The 15,589-nt window shown below is 34.2% G+C and overlaps 1 protein-coding gene across 5 annotated transcripts in view; it reads left to right on the top strand.

Annotated features, from left to right (window-relative positions):
• The window catches only part of OSBPL9 (oxysterol binding protein like 9), a 123,360-nt gene that overhangs the window by 40,279 nt on the left and 67,492 nt on the right, over positions 1 to 15,589 (top strand). For all 5 annotated transcript variants that reach the window (XM_010951808.3, XM_010951807.2, XM_010951806.2 and 2 more), the window contains exon 4: positions 15,490 to 15,566. In XM_010951808.3, the coding sequence (XP_010950110.1) occupies positions 15,490 to 15,566 (77 nt within the window). The remainder of the gene's footprint in view (positions 1 to 15,489; positions 15,567 to 15,589) is intronic.

Here is a 15,589-nt window from a genome sequence, read left to right as displayed (position 1 = left end):
CTGGACTTTCAGTCTCTGGTTAAAACCATGGTAATAGTAGGTATGAACTTCTGGGAGATCTGAGTGAGAAGGGATTTGAAAACCAAACCTTAGAGTGCACTAGGGTGGAACCAACAGCAGGCTCAAAGGAGTGATCAGAGAGGTTGGGGTGAAAGCTACTAGCTTCAACCAAATGAAAGTATGTACTGTTTTTATAGGTCAAAAGTAGTTGCATGTCAGCAGTTTATATATTTCAAATTAATAAAAAGACTATAGTTCACACTAATAATTAGAGAAATACCCAGTTATTTGAATTTTGCCTTCAAATAAAATTAAATCTATTCAATAGTTTAATATATAGTGATTTATAATATTACTGATAGTGTATTGGTATAATAATAATAACAGTGATAGCTATGTTTATTTTATGCCAGGCACTATTCAGAGTTTTATGTGGGTCAGCTCATCCAGTTTTCACCTTATGAAGGTGGTAGTATTATTGTTTCTATTTCATAGGTAAGGAAATTATATCCTAACCTACACAGAAGGGTATCTTGTCTTAAGTAAACCTGGTGTGTGGAAAATCTCAGTTTCTTAAAGATGAAAATTAGGGAGATGCATAGACATAGAATACAAACTTGTGGTTGCCAAGGGGGCGGAGGGTGGGAAGGGATAGATGGCATTTCAAAACTGTAGAATAGATAAACACAGGAAAATATACACAAGATCTTATGGTAGCTCACGGAGAAAAAAATGTGACAATGAATATATATATGTTCATGTATAACTGAAAAATTGTGCTCTACACTGGAATTTGACACAACATTGTAAAATGATTATAAATCAATAAAAAATGTTAAAAAAAGAAAAAATAAAATTAGGGAGATGTGTATATGATTAGTTCTTCATAAAACAATCCTTTACTTTCAAAGGACTTTAATGAAGACATCCTTTCATCAATATGTTCTCCAAAATAATTTTAGTATGAAATTTGTTGGCAAATTTATTTGGATATACTTTTAAAGCAATACAAATTGCATAAGACAAAACATAACATTTTTAAACATTAAAAAAATGTTTCAGTTAGAAGAACCTTTAGGAACTGTGTAAATCTTAGTGGAAGTCATCTGTGGTTGGGCTGATAGCTGACCTTTCAACTCAGTCCATTAGAGCTTGCTCATTTATTAAAATGCAGAATTACTACAAATCAGCCCAGTGGTGAAGGAAAGTGTTTAATTCAGAAACGTTATATTGATCAAGTATATTAGGGCAACATTGCCCTTACTGCATTAACATCAATCAACACAGCATGGCACATCCGCATCATTAATCATTTAGAAGAACGGACAGTACATCATTAGACTAACTGGTGGTTGAAGGCTTAAGTGTCTTCTGCTTTAAAAATAACCATCTCAGCATTATCATTAGTAAGCAGATTCCATTATCTTCTGTTGATTACTAACTTTAAAAAAAATTTCCCTCTTCAGTTTTATATTTTTTATTTTTATGTGATAACCCCTCCTCAAAACAAAATAATCATTTACAGACTTCGTGTAAGGGAAGTAGATCAGCTATAAACAATTCTCTAATTAGATGTTATAATTTCTGTAGGGGTTAAGTGGGGAAATGCCACTGAATTAATAGCTGGGAATTTGTTTTAGGAGGACTTGATCTCAGGGGTGTACCTTTCTTCTTAATTTGCTTTCTGTTCAAGATCCTCTCTGAATATTTGAAATTATAACTTACCCAAATTTAACCAATTGTGGATACCTACCTTTTAGACATAATATTTATTCATTCAGAATTATCTCTGGCTTTCTGACAGGGTAGTGGGAGGATGGTGGCTCTCTTGTTTGAGCTATTTCAAGAACTGTGTCTTTTTCACTGCAGTGTCACCAAACCTACCTGCTATGGATACGTACGCCCTCAATAAATATTTTGTTGAATGAAAGTGTAACTTTCAATGTACAAGGGTAAATGCAGTTGTTAAAGAAAAATATGTGGAGTTATCTCACTGAAGGAAGCTTCAGGGCTTCAGATCCCTAAGAAAATGGCCTTCATTTAAAAAGAGTCACAAGACCAGCGACTTAGGCCTGAAAAGAAGTATTCATAAGTGGGGAGCAGCGTCTGACTTTTACTTGCATAGGGTATACTCTGATTTTTTAATGGAAAGACTATGAGTAGAATATAACTATTTGAAGTATATAAATTGATTCTTGACCATGTTCTCTGTGTGGACGTTTCTAGCCACCTTACAAGACTTTTGAATATGAACCAAATGAAGTCCTTTCCTTTCAGGAATCTATATTTTTAGGTTAGTGAGATAAATCAAGGTAATCCCCTAAGTGCAATGTACAGTTGAGTTTTAGTAATATAGACAGGTTGGTTCTTGGTGGGCAGAGAGAATCTAAATTATAGGCTATCTGGAAAAAAAATGTCCTTTTCTAGCTTTATATATAGAATTAAGATAACATTGTTGTCTGATACTTTTATTAGCATGATTTATTATCATTAGGAATTTCTTTTAATGTTATTTACACTTGGTACTTAGTGAATTGGTTTAAGCATAGTGATTTGGTATAAATTACAAGTTTTAAATTGTAGGGCTGAGTCAATGACATGTTACTATATCTAGATTGTGTTTTACTGGATAGAGTTAAAACTTGTGAAATGTACTGAGGTTATGTCTGAGTTTATACGGCAGTCTTGATGTCTTGATCTGGAAATACGTACTTTCCTAAAGAAAGGTGAAGATATTGTATTAACAGCTTACAGCTAAATATAGAGAAGGAAGGAAGTAGCATATTGCTAACTCTGTGCCCTGGGTAGAATTTCTTGGAGAGCTACTGGGGGCAAAGAGTGAAGCCTTCAGAAAGGTTGTTCACTAGGAGTATTTCAAGATTATAAAGTAAAAGTTCCTCTACTATACTTTATATCCTGAAGATATAATTGCATATATATTACTTTTTTTTTTTAAGTCTGAAGAACTTTCCTGTCCTCAGTGTATAAGGAATAACAGTTGTTTTCAGAAAACTCTGTAAGTACTTATTTAAAGTAACATAAATCAGTCATCATAGATTCTGTCACTTTGGGAGGCCATATCTATTTTGGCCTTGTTTGCCTTGGAATTGGGCAAAAGATTTAAGTAGCAAATTCTCTTATTGGTATATTTTATAAATATATTTTATTTGCCTTGTTTTCATTTTCTTCCTGAATTTCCTTAACACATATTAACATTTTTTCCCTCTCTTTCCTTTCATTGCCTAATTCAAAAGTGGAATGATTCTGTAACAACATTCTTTTTTTTTTTTTTTTCTCTGTAGAACCCTTAACCTTCGTAATCAGTGAAGTTCTATCCAGTTGACCCTTGAACAACATGGGGTAGGTGTCCCGGTCCACTGGAGAGTTGAAAATCTGCCTATAATTTATAGCCGGCCCTTTGTATCTGTGGTTCCTCCACATCATTCCGTATTTGGACTCTGGGGATTCAAACAACTGCAATTTGTGTAGTACTGTAGTATTTACTATTAAAAACAAATCCACGTAGAAGTGGACCCATGCAGTTCAAACCCATGTTGTTCAAGAGTCAACTGTATTTCCCCTCATGAACTACTACTTGGATTTAGCCTCTCAGAATTACTTCCTTACATCCCTCTCTCCCTTCCCTTCCCCAGAATGCATTAAAGATAATATTCTACTTTTTGGCTTCTCTTGGAGAAGGGAATATTTTCTAGCCCCATATGCTAACTATTAATTAATGAATTCAGTAAAACTTTTGATAACAAGATTTTTCAGGTGGTTGGGTTTACCAGATTTCAGGATTCATTGAATCTGGATCTCTTCAAACCCAAAATAATATTTTGCAATCGACCATTCCAAACCTGTTTTTCCTCTATAATCTCTATGTTGTGGAATAGCACTTATATTTACCCAATTAACCAAATGGGAAGGCTTCTCTTTCCCTACCTCTGCATCCCCTACATTTTCTCTACATCAATTAAATCACCATGGACATTGGATTCTAACCTTTTTCTATTCCCTAAGTCACTTTCATAGTCCAGGTCTTCATCACTTCTTTCACAGTTTCTATATAGATCCTTTTCAATTTCCATCTTTACTTTTTTCTGGTTTTTGTTCTGCCACATCACCCTCTTTATTGATGTCTTGGTGAGCTCTCTAAAACCATCCTGTTCCTAACATTTTTTTCCTACCCTTCTTAGTGTTATAAGTCTTAAAGATTGAAAACTCAAATCTTAATTTTTCCTAAATTTAGTATTAAGGAATAGTAACCCCTTTAATAAAACTTGAAATTAAAGTAGTTAGGAAACATCTTCTGCAGAAGCTAAAATTATTAGGATATATTTATATATAAATTTGGTGAGGATTTTCATTTACCAGGAATAACTTGAAGCATGCGATTGTAGAATGAATTGAAAATAACCCATTAATCTACATCAGATTTTCATTTTCTGCTTTGACTGAATCAAAGATACCCAGTTACCCAATACAATGCTGACTCTGTCCAGGAAAACCGCAGTATTGCTTCAGATAGTCAAAGCAGAAGTTGTGGGGGAGAAACACGTCTGTAAATATTTGCTTGTGTTTTATTAAACAGTTTGGAGACTTCAGCTAAAACTGTTCATAAAACTTTGAGGCAGCCAGTTATGGCAGTTTTAAAGTATACTAAGCAAAACTAATGATTTCTTAGGAAATCCAACCTATTTTTAGATTCCAAATATAAAAAAATTGGAACTAAACACCCAATAATGAAATCAGTGGATCATTGTTCCTCACTTAACAAATATTTATTGAGCACTTGTTTCCCCGGCATAATTCTAGGGCTTGTGATACATCAATAAATGAAACAAATAAAGATCCCTGCCTTTGTGGCACTTACACTTCAGTGACAGGAGACAGACAGTAAATAATTAACATATATCAATATGTGTGTGTGTGTGTGTGTGTGTGTGTTTGCGCGTGCGTGATGGGATAAGTACAATGGAGAAAAGAAAAAGTACAGCAGGATATGGGGAATTGGAAATGTTGGGTGGTGAGGGCAGGCTTTAATATGTACTGGTTAAGAGACCTCATTGAGAAGGTATCATTTGAGAAGATGACATTATCATTTGGTAATTATGAGTATCAGTTAATTGCTTTGAGAATTAAGAAAATATGTATCAGATTGGGGAAATAACTATGTTCCCAAACCAAAAAAAAAAAATTAGTGATAAGAATGACATTGTTTTACATTTTTGTGAATCTTTTTAACATCTGCCTTAATCGAAGATAGCTGGATTCTCATTTGTGTTTCTGCATTCAATCTTTTGTTTTGTGGTTTTGGTTGAAGTATATGAAGAAAATGTAGTTTCTTACAGATACATAGTTTGAAAAGGGAGGAGTATTTTAATGACCTTTTCAGATAATTGTGAATATTCTTCTTTGATACCTGACCAAAACTCAACAAGTGATAGTGTCTTAAACGTTAGTTACAGTGTAGAATCTGAAACTATAACAATGAAATTTATATATGAAAAGACTCTATTACATTTAAATCTATTGGTTTGCCTGACATTTTGAATGGATCTTTTACCCTATGTATGATTTTATAACATCATGCATTGGTCATATAGGGATCTTCCAAATATTGACACATTTCATTGTACCACATAAAAATTATATTTGTTGATATTGACCCAAAATCATCAGAAAAGGCTTTGAGTACTGAGAATCTGTCAAGAGTCATGGTGGCTAGTGAATACAGGTTTTCTAAAATGCTAGTGTTTGCTTGGAAACGTGAATTTTATAATTGATAACAAATACTGTCAAATGACAACCAGTGACAGCCTGTTTTCAGGGAAATGTCTGCCAAATACCCCAATGTGAATAATGTAATTTGTCTGTTGTTTTTTCAAGTAAAATGATGTTCCGTGAGAAAGAGCCACTTTCACGACTCAGACATTTGCACAAGTGCTTTTCCTTGAGATAGGCATTTTGCTTTAATCTGCAGCAGCAGTGCTTTATTTGTATTTCCCATTTGCCCACAGACTATTTAAAAAGCATACACTCAAGGGTCAAGATGTAATAATACTGACTGTTTCTTCTTAACAGGAATTTTTTTTCTTTCAAGTACATGATGATGAAGAATATGATGACTACCAGTTCAGTTGGGTGCTGCGGCCTCCATTTGTGCTGAGGTGCCAGCCATTTCACCACTGTTGCTCTTGCACCATCAGTACAAATGTCCACACAGTGAAACACACCAATAGCATTGCATTATCATGAAAACAGTTTTGTCCTAAGGACCCCTTGACCTCATTGTACCCCTTGTGTTTTTATATATATCTTATTTCACCCAATTTTCACAGTAGACCTTTTAGGTGGTTGGTGATGTTAACCCCTTTTGAAATTTGTGAATACAACTCAGAGTTGTTAAGCGTAGCCTCCTGAAGTCACACAAAAGTAGTGAAACTGGTTTTTGTTTTAATTAAAGTACAGTGAGTTACAATGTGTCAATTTCTGGTGTACAGCACAATGTCCCAGTCATGCATATACATACATATATTCATTGTGAAACTGAGTCTTGAACCCAAGTTTCCTGATTAGAGTTTTTGGCTTTTATTTTTTTCTGTTTCATATACTATCTCCAAAGTATGGGAAGGTTTATATTATTATCTCTTGAGAAGGACTTTGGTAAGAAGGGCATGGGACGAGCTTTATTTAAACAGAGCGAGGGTTGCTCGAAGCCTGGAGACTCAGTTTTTATTGGCTGCTTTCTAGGTGATACATCATTGCCATATACCAAACTTTCCTGTTTCTCTATTCTGGAAAATAAGGATAATAATAATATCTATCTCAGGTAATTGTTTTGTGGATTTAATTAGTTAATACATGTTGTATGGTTAGTTATGTGTCAGATGGTCCTGACACAAATTAAGTACTCAGTAGAGTTAGCTTTTATTATTTATACAGAGACAAGACTTGGACATTTCAGCAGAAAGAACCGCTTGAGCAAAAGCTGGGAATTGTTGAGTCATGTGAGTAGTAAGTACAATGTAACTGAAATGTAATGGTTTGTGGAGGGGTATGTTGGGAAGCAAGATAGAAAAGGTAGATTTGGATCCTGATTATTGCTGTACTAGAGCAGTAAACTCAAAGTTGTGCTCCTAATGACTAAGACAGTGACTGGTATCTCCCATATATTTATATACTACCTGAGTATTGGAACATTTGAATACATTTAAATAAGAAAGAGAGAGCAGGTCCCTTTGTCATGACCAACATACGTAGAGAAGGTGACATTTTAGTGGCTATTAGAATGGGTGACGATAACACCTCACTAAACAAAGTACTACTTAACCAAGGGATTATACTTTCCAAAAGACTAAATTACTTGAGATCATGGATTGTCTTATCCTTGCCCACATCTCCAGCATAAAAGCTGATGCATATTGGGGCTCAGTAGATATCTGAGCAGTGTCTGGGGACTTAATCTTGTAAATATGGTTTTTGTGTAATGTTTTCATGTCATAATAACTTTCAGAGAAAAGAGGGTCTTCCTGATTATAGAGGCTAATTCTTTTTTTTTTTTTGCTTCAATTACAAAATAAGCAAATCACCACTTCCTTTTGCAAACAGCCAGTAATTTATTCATAGTTGGTTATATGTCTTAAAGGAGAAGAAAATGTGACAAGGAAGACAGATTCCCAAATAATGGCTCAGGAATGGTAAGGTATAGGAGTTTTGGAAACTTGTCTTAAAATCTTTTAAAAATATGTATAATGTAGGAAATGTTAATAGATATGTAATAAGATGATAGACTCCTGAAAATGTAAGTATTTTACTTACTAGATGAATATTGCTTTTCTTTTTGGGTACCTTATGTTATTTCTATATAAGCCAGGTATTGTTGGGAATTAGGAGTTATCAGTAATCCCTTCCCTACTCATTTTCTCTGACTAGTCATTTATTAGATTGTTAATATAACTTGTTTTCTCTTAAGGCTCTGTGTGATAATAACATACTGATATTTTAGTATATGTCAGATACTGTGGTAAATATTATACAGATTAATTATCTCATTTAAACCTCAACAACCTTATGAGGTCTTGGTATTATTATCATCCCTATAGGTAATATTATCATTCTCAGATTATAGATGAGGAGAGTAAACCTCAGAGAGTTTCAGTGACTTGCTTGAGGGTTGGGTGAACAAGGGCAAAGCTGGCTATCAGAGCCAACCTTTTTACCTTTACATTATACAGCTTAAGAAATACTGAAAGAGTCTTAAGAGAGGCTATTGTATATAGTGCTGCTATGAACATTGTGGGGCTTAGAGGAATGTTTTCCAAGCCATGGATAGCAATCTATTAATGGATTGTGAATCTTATTTAGCCGGCCAAGACAAGCATTTCTTAAGAAGTAAAATACAACAGGAAAAATACAAATGTGTATGGCATGTAGTAAGAGATACACTGTTTTGTGAAACTAATTTTCCAATTTTATATGTATACATGTATGTACACACATATGTGTGTATTTATTTGTAAAGTTGGTGTAATGGTATAAAGTGTATTTCATATTATGGGTCACAGCCAAACAAAATTTGGAACCCATTGGCTCAGAGAATGGAAAGCTTAAAAAATGTAATGAAGTGGAGAGGCAGATGCTAAAGAAGAAATTCTAGAGATAAATTGAATGTATATATAACATTATAAAAAGAGGGAGGAAGAGTTAACCTATATATATTTGGGGAAAATAATGTACTATCTATAAGTTATCTTAATTAAAGTCATTAAATTGGGTCCTTTTAGTGGGGATTCATTCAGAATTAGTATAGTTTTAATTTTACTTCTAGGGAACTGCTTCTACAGGTGGCTTGTGAATTGTATATATCATTATTATATTTTTCTTTCTCAAATGAACAAATAATTTATTATGATTGAATAATAACCAGACATCTCATTGGTGCTTCATATACACAAAGATACTTTTTTTATTAGACGCCATAGGGTCAAGGTTTGTTTACTGCCTCATGGGAGAATAAAGGTGCTCTAGGTTAGTCAGAATAATAGAATATTGAATTTTCAGCTGGAAGGCCCAATTTAGTCCAAGCCTCCATTTTTTAAAAAACTATCATAAAAAACACATAATATTAAATTGACCATCTTGGTCATTTTTATGTGTACAGTTCAGTAGTATATATTCACATTGTAGTGGAACAGATCTCTAGAATGTGACACTGAAAGTCTATACCCATTAAACACTAATTCCCCCTCCCTCTTCTCCCTAGCCCTTGGTAACCACATTTCTACTTTCTGTTTCTATGATTTTGACTACTTTAGATATTTCATATGAGTAGAATCATGCAGTATTTGTCCTTTTGCTACTGGCTTATTTCACTTAGCATAATGTTGTCCAAGTTCATCCATGTCATAGCATATGACATGATTTCCTCCTTCTTAAAGGCTGCATAATATTCCATCGTATGTATATTCTACATTTTCTTTATCCATTCATCTGTTGATGAACATTTGGGTTGCATCCACCCCTTGACTATTGTGAGTAATGCTGCAATGAATGTGGATGTGCAAATATCTCTTTGAGATTCTGCTTTGAGTTCTTTTGGTATATGCCCAGAAGTAAGATTGCTGGAATATACGGTAATTCTTTGTTTAATTTTGTGAGGAACTTCCACGCTGTTTTCCATATTGGCTGTACCATTTTACATTCCTACGAACAGGGCATAAGGGTTCCAGCTTCTCTGTGTCCTCACCAAAGCACAGCTATTTTCTGTTCTTTTGATAGTACCCATCCAGATGGGTGTGAAGTGATTATCTCATTGTAGTTTTGATTTGTGTTTCCATAATGAGTGATGTTGAGCTTCCATTCATGTGCTGCTTGGCCACTTGAATGTCTTTGGAGAAATATGTAGTCAAGTCTTTTGCCCATTTTTTAATCAAATTGTTTTCTGTTGAGTTGTAGAGGTTCCTTTTGTATTCTGGATATTAACCTCTTATCATATACATGATTTGCAGTTATTTTCTCCCCTTCTTTAGGTTGCCTTTTCTCTTTGTTGATTGTTTCCTTTGATGCACAGGCTTTTCTTTTCTTTTCTTTTCTTTTCTTTTCTTTTCTTTTCTTTTTTTTTTTTGAAGTACAGTCAGTTACGGTGTGTCAATTTCTAGTGTTCAGCACAATGTTCCAGTCATGCATATACATACATATATTTGTTTTCATCTTCTTTTTCATTAAAGGTTATTACAAGATATTGAATATAGTTCCCTGTACTATACAGAAGAAACTTGTTTTTTTATATTTATTTTTATTTATAGTGGCTAACCTTTGCAAATCTCAAACTCTCAGATTTATCCCTTCCCACTCCCTTTACCCCAGTAACCATAAGATTGTTTACTATGTCTCTGAGCCTGTTTCTGTTTTGTAGATGAGTTCATTAGTGTCCTCCTTTTCCTTTTTCTTATTTTTAGGTTCCACATATGAGTGATACCATATGGTATTTTTCTTTTTCTTTCTCTTTCTGGCTTACTTCACTTAGAATGACGATCTCCAGGTCCATCCACGTTGCAGCAAATGGCATTATTTTATTCCTTTTTATGGCTGAGTAGTATTCCATTGTATAAATGTACCACAGCTTCTTTATCCTGTCATCTGTTGATGGTCATTTAGGTTGTTTCCATGTCCTGGCTATTGTATATAGTGCTGCTATGAACATTGGGTGCATGTGTCTTTTCAAATTAGAGTTCCCTCTGGATATATGCCCAGGAGTGGGATTGCTGGATCATAGGGTAAGTCTGTTTTTAGTTTTTTGAGGAATCTCCATACTGGTTTCCATAATTACTGCACCAAGCTACTACATTCCCACCAAAAGTGTAGGAGGGTTCACCTCCCACCATGATTTATCATAATAATGTTTTTAAAATATAGTTTTAAAAAATTTAAAGCAATTACACATTTACAGAAAAGTTGCAAGTACAGTACAAAGAACTCCCTATCGCTGTCCCAGCTGTTTGAAAGTAAGTTGTTAACTAGATGTCCCATCACCCCTGAATGCTTTATTATTATATATTTCCTGCATATATCGCTATACAATTATTAAAATCAGGAAATTAAGATTGATGCATCAATACTATCTAATCCTTAGACTCTATTCAGAGTTTCACCAGTTGTCCCAATAATGTTCTTTATAGCAAGAATGCCTGGTTCAGAATCACATTTTGTGTTTAGTTGTCTTTAGTCTCCTCAGTCTGAAATAGTTCCTCAGTCTTTCCTTGACTTTTACAACCTTGACACCTTTAAAGATTATAGGCTAATTATTTTGTAGAATGTTCCTCAGTTGGTTCTTTTCTGATATTTCTTCATGATTTGATTCAGATTACATTATCTTTGACCTGAAGATCACAGAAATGATTCTATGTTCTTATCATAGGATTTCAATTTGCCTCGTATTTGATGACATTTACTTTGACCATGTGATTGAGGTGGTGTCTGCCAGGCTTATGTTGTTAAATTTTATCTTTTTCCCTCCTTAATATTTTATGGGGAGATATTTTAAAGCTTTGCTGAATCCCACTCCTCAAAAACTTCCAGTTTATGTGCATCAGTGGTAATTCATGGTTTCCTGTTTTACTCAATGGATTATAATCCTTTACTATCATTATTTATTCTGATGCTTAAATTGTCCTTCACTTGGCCAGTAGGATTCCCTTGAAGCTGACTTCTCTGTTCTTTTGACATGTTTCTATCATGCTCTGAGTACTTTTTTCCTTACTTTCTGGCACAAAAAAAGATGTTCCAAGCTCATTTTCCACCTTCCCTGTCTTAGTTCTGGAATCAACCGTTTTTCCAAGGAGCCCTAGTTCCTCTTAATGGAGAGTAATATTTAGAAGTCAACACTTTGTTGTTGGTGCTAGGTGTACTTATTGCTGGTGGGTGTCATGGCACCCAGGCCCTCTCAGAACTAAGAAACATATGAATGTTTTATTATGTTACATATGTATCTGTGAAAATAAGTGTGTTTATATGTCCGTATTTCCATATGTATTTATTTACATGTATGTTGAAAACCATGAGTTTATACTGATACCTCTATTTCCCATCTAACATTCCAGAAATCATTCTGGTTTTCTCCCTTGCCATTTTTGTAACTATTTTCCAACAGTGAGAAACGCTTTATCCTTATTATATTTACTTATTTGATCAGTCCTTCTGTATGTAACTAGTTCCCCATCATCACTCACTTCCTTGTGTGGCTATTACGCTTATTCCACTCAACCTTGAAAACCTTGTGCCAGGCTGACCCCGTCCCCCCTCCTCACCTTTCTTGGGCTCTCACTCCTCATGCTGGTCTTTCCCATTGTGTAGATTCCCTCTTCATCCTGCTGGCTTTGATACCTCATGCCAGGTTATCCCTTGGCATGATGTATGTCCTCCTTATCTTGCTCAGGTTCTGATGTCCTGAGTCTTCTACTTATTTGGTATAATACTTTAAAATATGAGCTCATTTGATTTCTTTTTTTCCTTTTAATGCCCCCTTTCTGTTCCAGGATTCAATCTAAGATCCTACATTGTGTTTAGTTATGACAGTTCCTTATTCTTTTCTTGTCCTTCATGACTTTGACTTTTATTGACATTTTCAAAAATTCTTATATTTTACTGAGGTATAGTCAATTTACAATGTTAATTTCAGGTGTGCAGCAAAGCGATTCAGTTATACATATATGTATATATATAAATTTTTTTTCAGATTCTTTTCCATTACAGCTCATTAGAAGAAATTGAATATAGGTCCCTGTGCTATACAGGAGGTTCTCATTTGTTTATTTTATCTATAGTACTGTGTATTATTAATCCCAAACTCCTAATCTGTCCATCCCTCCCTTTCTTCCCTGATAACCACAGTTTGTTTTCTATGAGACTAAGACATTTTTGATGAGTACTAATAATTTCATAGAATGTCTCTCAATTTAGGTTTATCTGGTATTTTCTCATGATTAGATTGAGATTAATTGAGATTATGTGGGGGGGGTTTGTTTTTTGTTTTTGCTTTTTTTGGCAAGAATACTACAGAAGTGATGCTGTTTCCTTCTCAATGGACCATATTGGGAGGGTAGTATATGATATCAAGAAATTTATTGCTGGTGATGTTAATGTTGATCACTGAATTAAGGTAATGTCTGCCAAATTTCTCCATCATAAAATTATTTTTCCCTTTGTAGTTGATAAATATATTGGGGGAGATACTTTGAGACTCTACTAATACCCTTTCTCTCCTCAAACTTTTGCCCACTATTTTTAGCTATCAGTATGCCATTGGTGGATCTTGACTGTAGTAATTATTATTGGGGTGTTTGTCTAATGGTGATTTTACATAGCTAATATTCATTTAGTTTTACCCATGTACTTGTCATTTTTGTTGATCTACATTTTTCCTGCTTCTGCCACCTCCCATCAGACATTATTCTCTATGCATGGAGAATACCTTTTCAAATTTTTTGAAATAAGTATCTACTGGTGACAAATTCTCTGTTTTTTGTTTGTCTGAAAATGACTTTATTTTATCTTAATTCCTGAAAGATAATTTTCACCAAATTTTAGGTTGGAAGTTATTTTCTTTTAGCCATTAAATATAATTCTCTATTGTCTTCTGGTTCCCACTGTTTCTTTTGAGACCTAGCAGGATTTAATTATTGCTTCTTTGAAAGCAATCTGTCCTCCCTCCTTCTCTTTCTGTCTCCCCCGTCTCCACCCCTGACCCCCAGCCCCACCCCTGTTTTTAAGATATTTCCTATATCATTGGTGTGTAGTAATTTTTGCTGGGGTGCCTACCTGTGGGTTTTCTTTGATTTATCGTTAGAATTCTTAAGGCTTCTGAATCTGTGGCTTAAGGTCTTTCATGTGTTTTGAAAACTTCTCAACCAGATAGTGCTTCTTATTCCACTGTTTTTTTTTTTTTTTTGTCTCCTTTTATTATTACAGTCACATGCATTTTATATCGTCTCACTCTCTGTGTTGCTCTCCCTTTCTTCTATATTTTCTATCTCTTTGCCTCATCTTTTGTTCTGATGAGTTTCTTCTGATCTCTCTTCCAGTTCTCTAATGGTCTCTTTAGTTGACTTAATCTGCTAAATTTGCTTATTATGTTTTTAAATTTTAGGATTTATATTCAATTATTTTAACCTGTATCATTTCTAAAATGGTTTCTAAATTTCTGTCAAAGTTTTCAGTCTTTTATTGAATGTATTAAGCATAGTTACTTTTAAAGTGTGGGATTGTTTGTTCAAATATTTGGAGCTCCTGTTGATCTGTTTCTGTTGTCTTTTGATTCTCATTTATGTGTGATTTTGTCTCCTTGTGTATCTTTGGTTATCTTTGTTTATGTGCTAGACATTGCATTTGAAAAATGTTTATAGAAACAAGTCAGCAGCTAAAATAATACTATCTTTCTACAGAAAAGATTTTCAGGGGATGGAGGGTGGGAAGGGATAGACTGGGATTTCAAAATTGTAGAATAGATAAACAAGATTATACTGTATAGCACAGGGAAATACACACAAAATGTTATGATAACTCACAGAGAAAAAAAAATGTGACAATGAGTGTGTATATGTCCATGAATGACTGAAAAATTGTGCTGAACATTGTGTCAATGGAATTGACACAACATTGTAAAATGATTATAAATCAATAAAAAATGTTAAAAAAAAAAAAAAAGAAAAGAAAAGATTTTCATTTGCTTTTGCTAGCTAGGTGTTTAGAGTCACTAACAGCCTGGGGTAGTTTTAATCCATTTCAGGCATCAGGATTTTTCTGGGCCACCCACATAACTGAACAATTGTTTTAATTCTGTTTTATTCTTAATCTCAAGGTGCAGTCCATTGAGGTCCCAATCAAAACGTGAACTATTTACGAGAGCCACCGCTGTTGGTGGGCCCTGGTCTCCAATTTTTGGCCTGACAAGACTTTTTTTTAAAATAGACTTTATTTTTTTAGAATAATTTTAGGTTCACAGAAAAGTCGAGCAGAAAGTACATAGAGTTCCCATATACCTTCTGCCCACACATACTGACAAGCTTTTAAGAAGTTGCTCAGTCTACAACTCCTCCTGAAAGTCACAATGTCTCCAGTAGAAAAGTGGCCCTAAATACCAGGCTTATCTTCTAGATGTTTGTCTTTTCCTAGATTTTGGCCTGTTAATTCTTTACTACTTTGTTGTTTTCTGATGCCTTCAAAACAGTTGTTTTCTAACAATTATTCTAGTTTTTCTAATTGTTCTCAGTGGGAAGGTAGTCTGCTATTATTGAACACAACTATTCCCTTTGTTATAAATTGCTGTAAGTAGATAGCATATTTGGAAAGGTTAGAAAGGTGAACCTATTAAAGAAATAGCACAACCAAAAATCTTTTCTATTAGCATCATGGTTTAAATTTTTACTTTCAAATATGCAGCTATATTGTAGAAATTAAAGTTTTAATTTTTATAAACTTTTATTCTAGCTCGTGATGCTGATGAGCGAGAGAAGTGGATCCATGCCTTAGAAGAAACGATTCTTCGACATACTCTTCAGCTTCAGGTAGGAGTCTTTACATGGCTTCT

This window comes from Camelus bactrianus, chromosome 13 (genome assembly GCF_048773025.1).
Source record: "Camelus bactrianus isolate YW-2024 breed Bactrian camel chromosome 13, ASM4877302v1, whole genome shotgun sequence".
Taxonomy (NCBI): Eukaryota; Metazoa; Chordata; class Mammalia; order Artiodactyla; family Camelidae; genus Camelus; species Camelus bactrianus.
The sequence above is the reverse complement of the archived record's forward strand: the minus strand, read 5'-3'. Positions and strand labels throughout refer to the sequence as shown.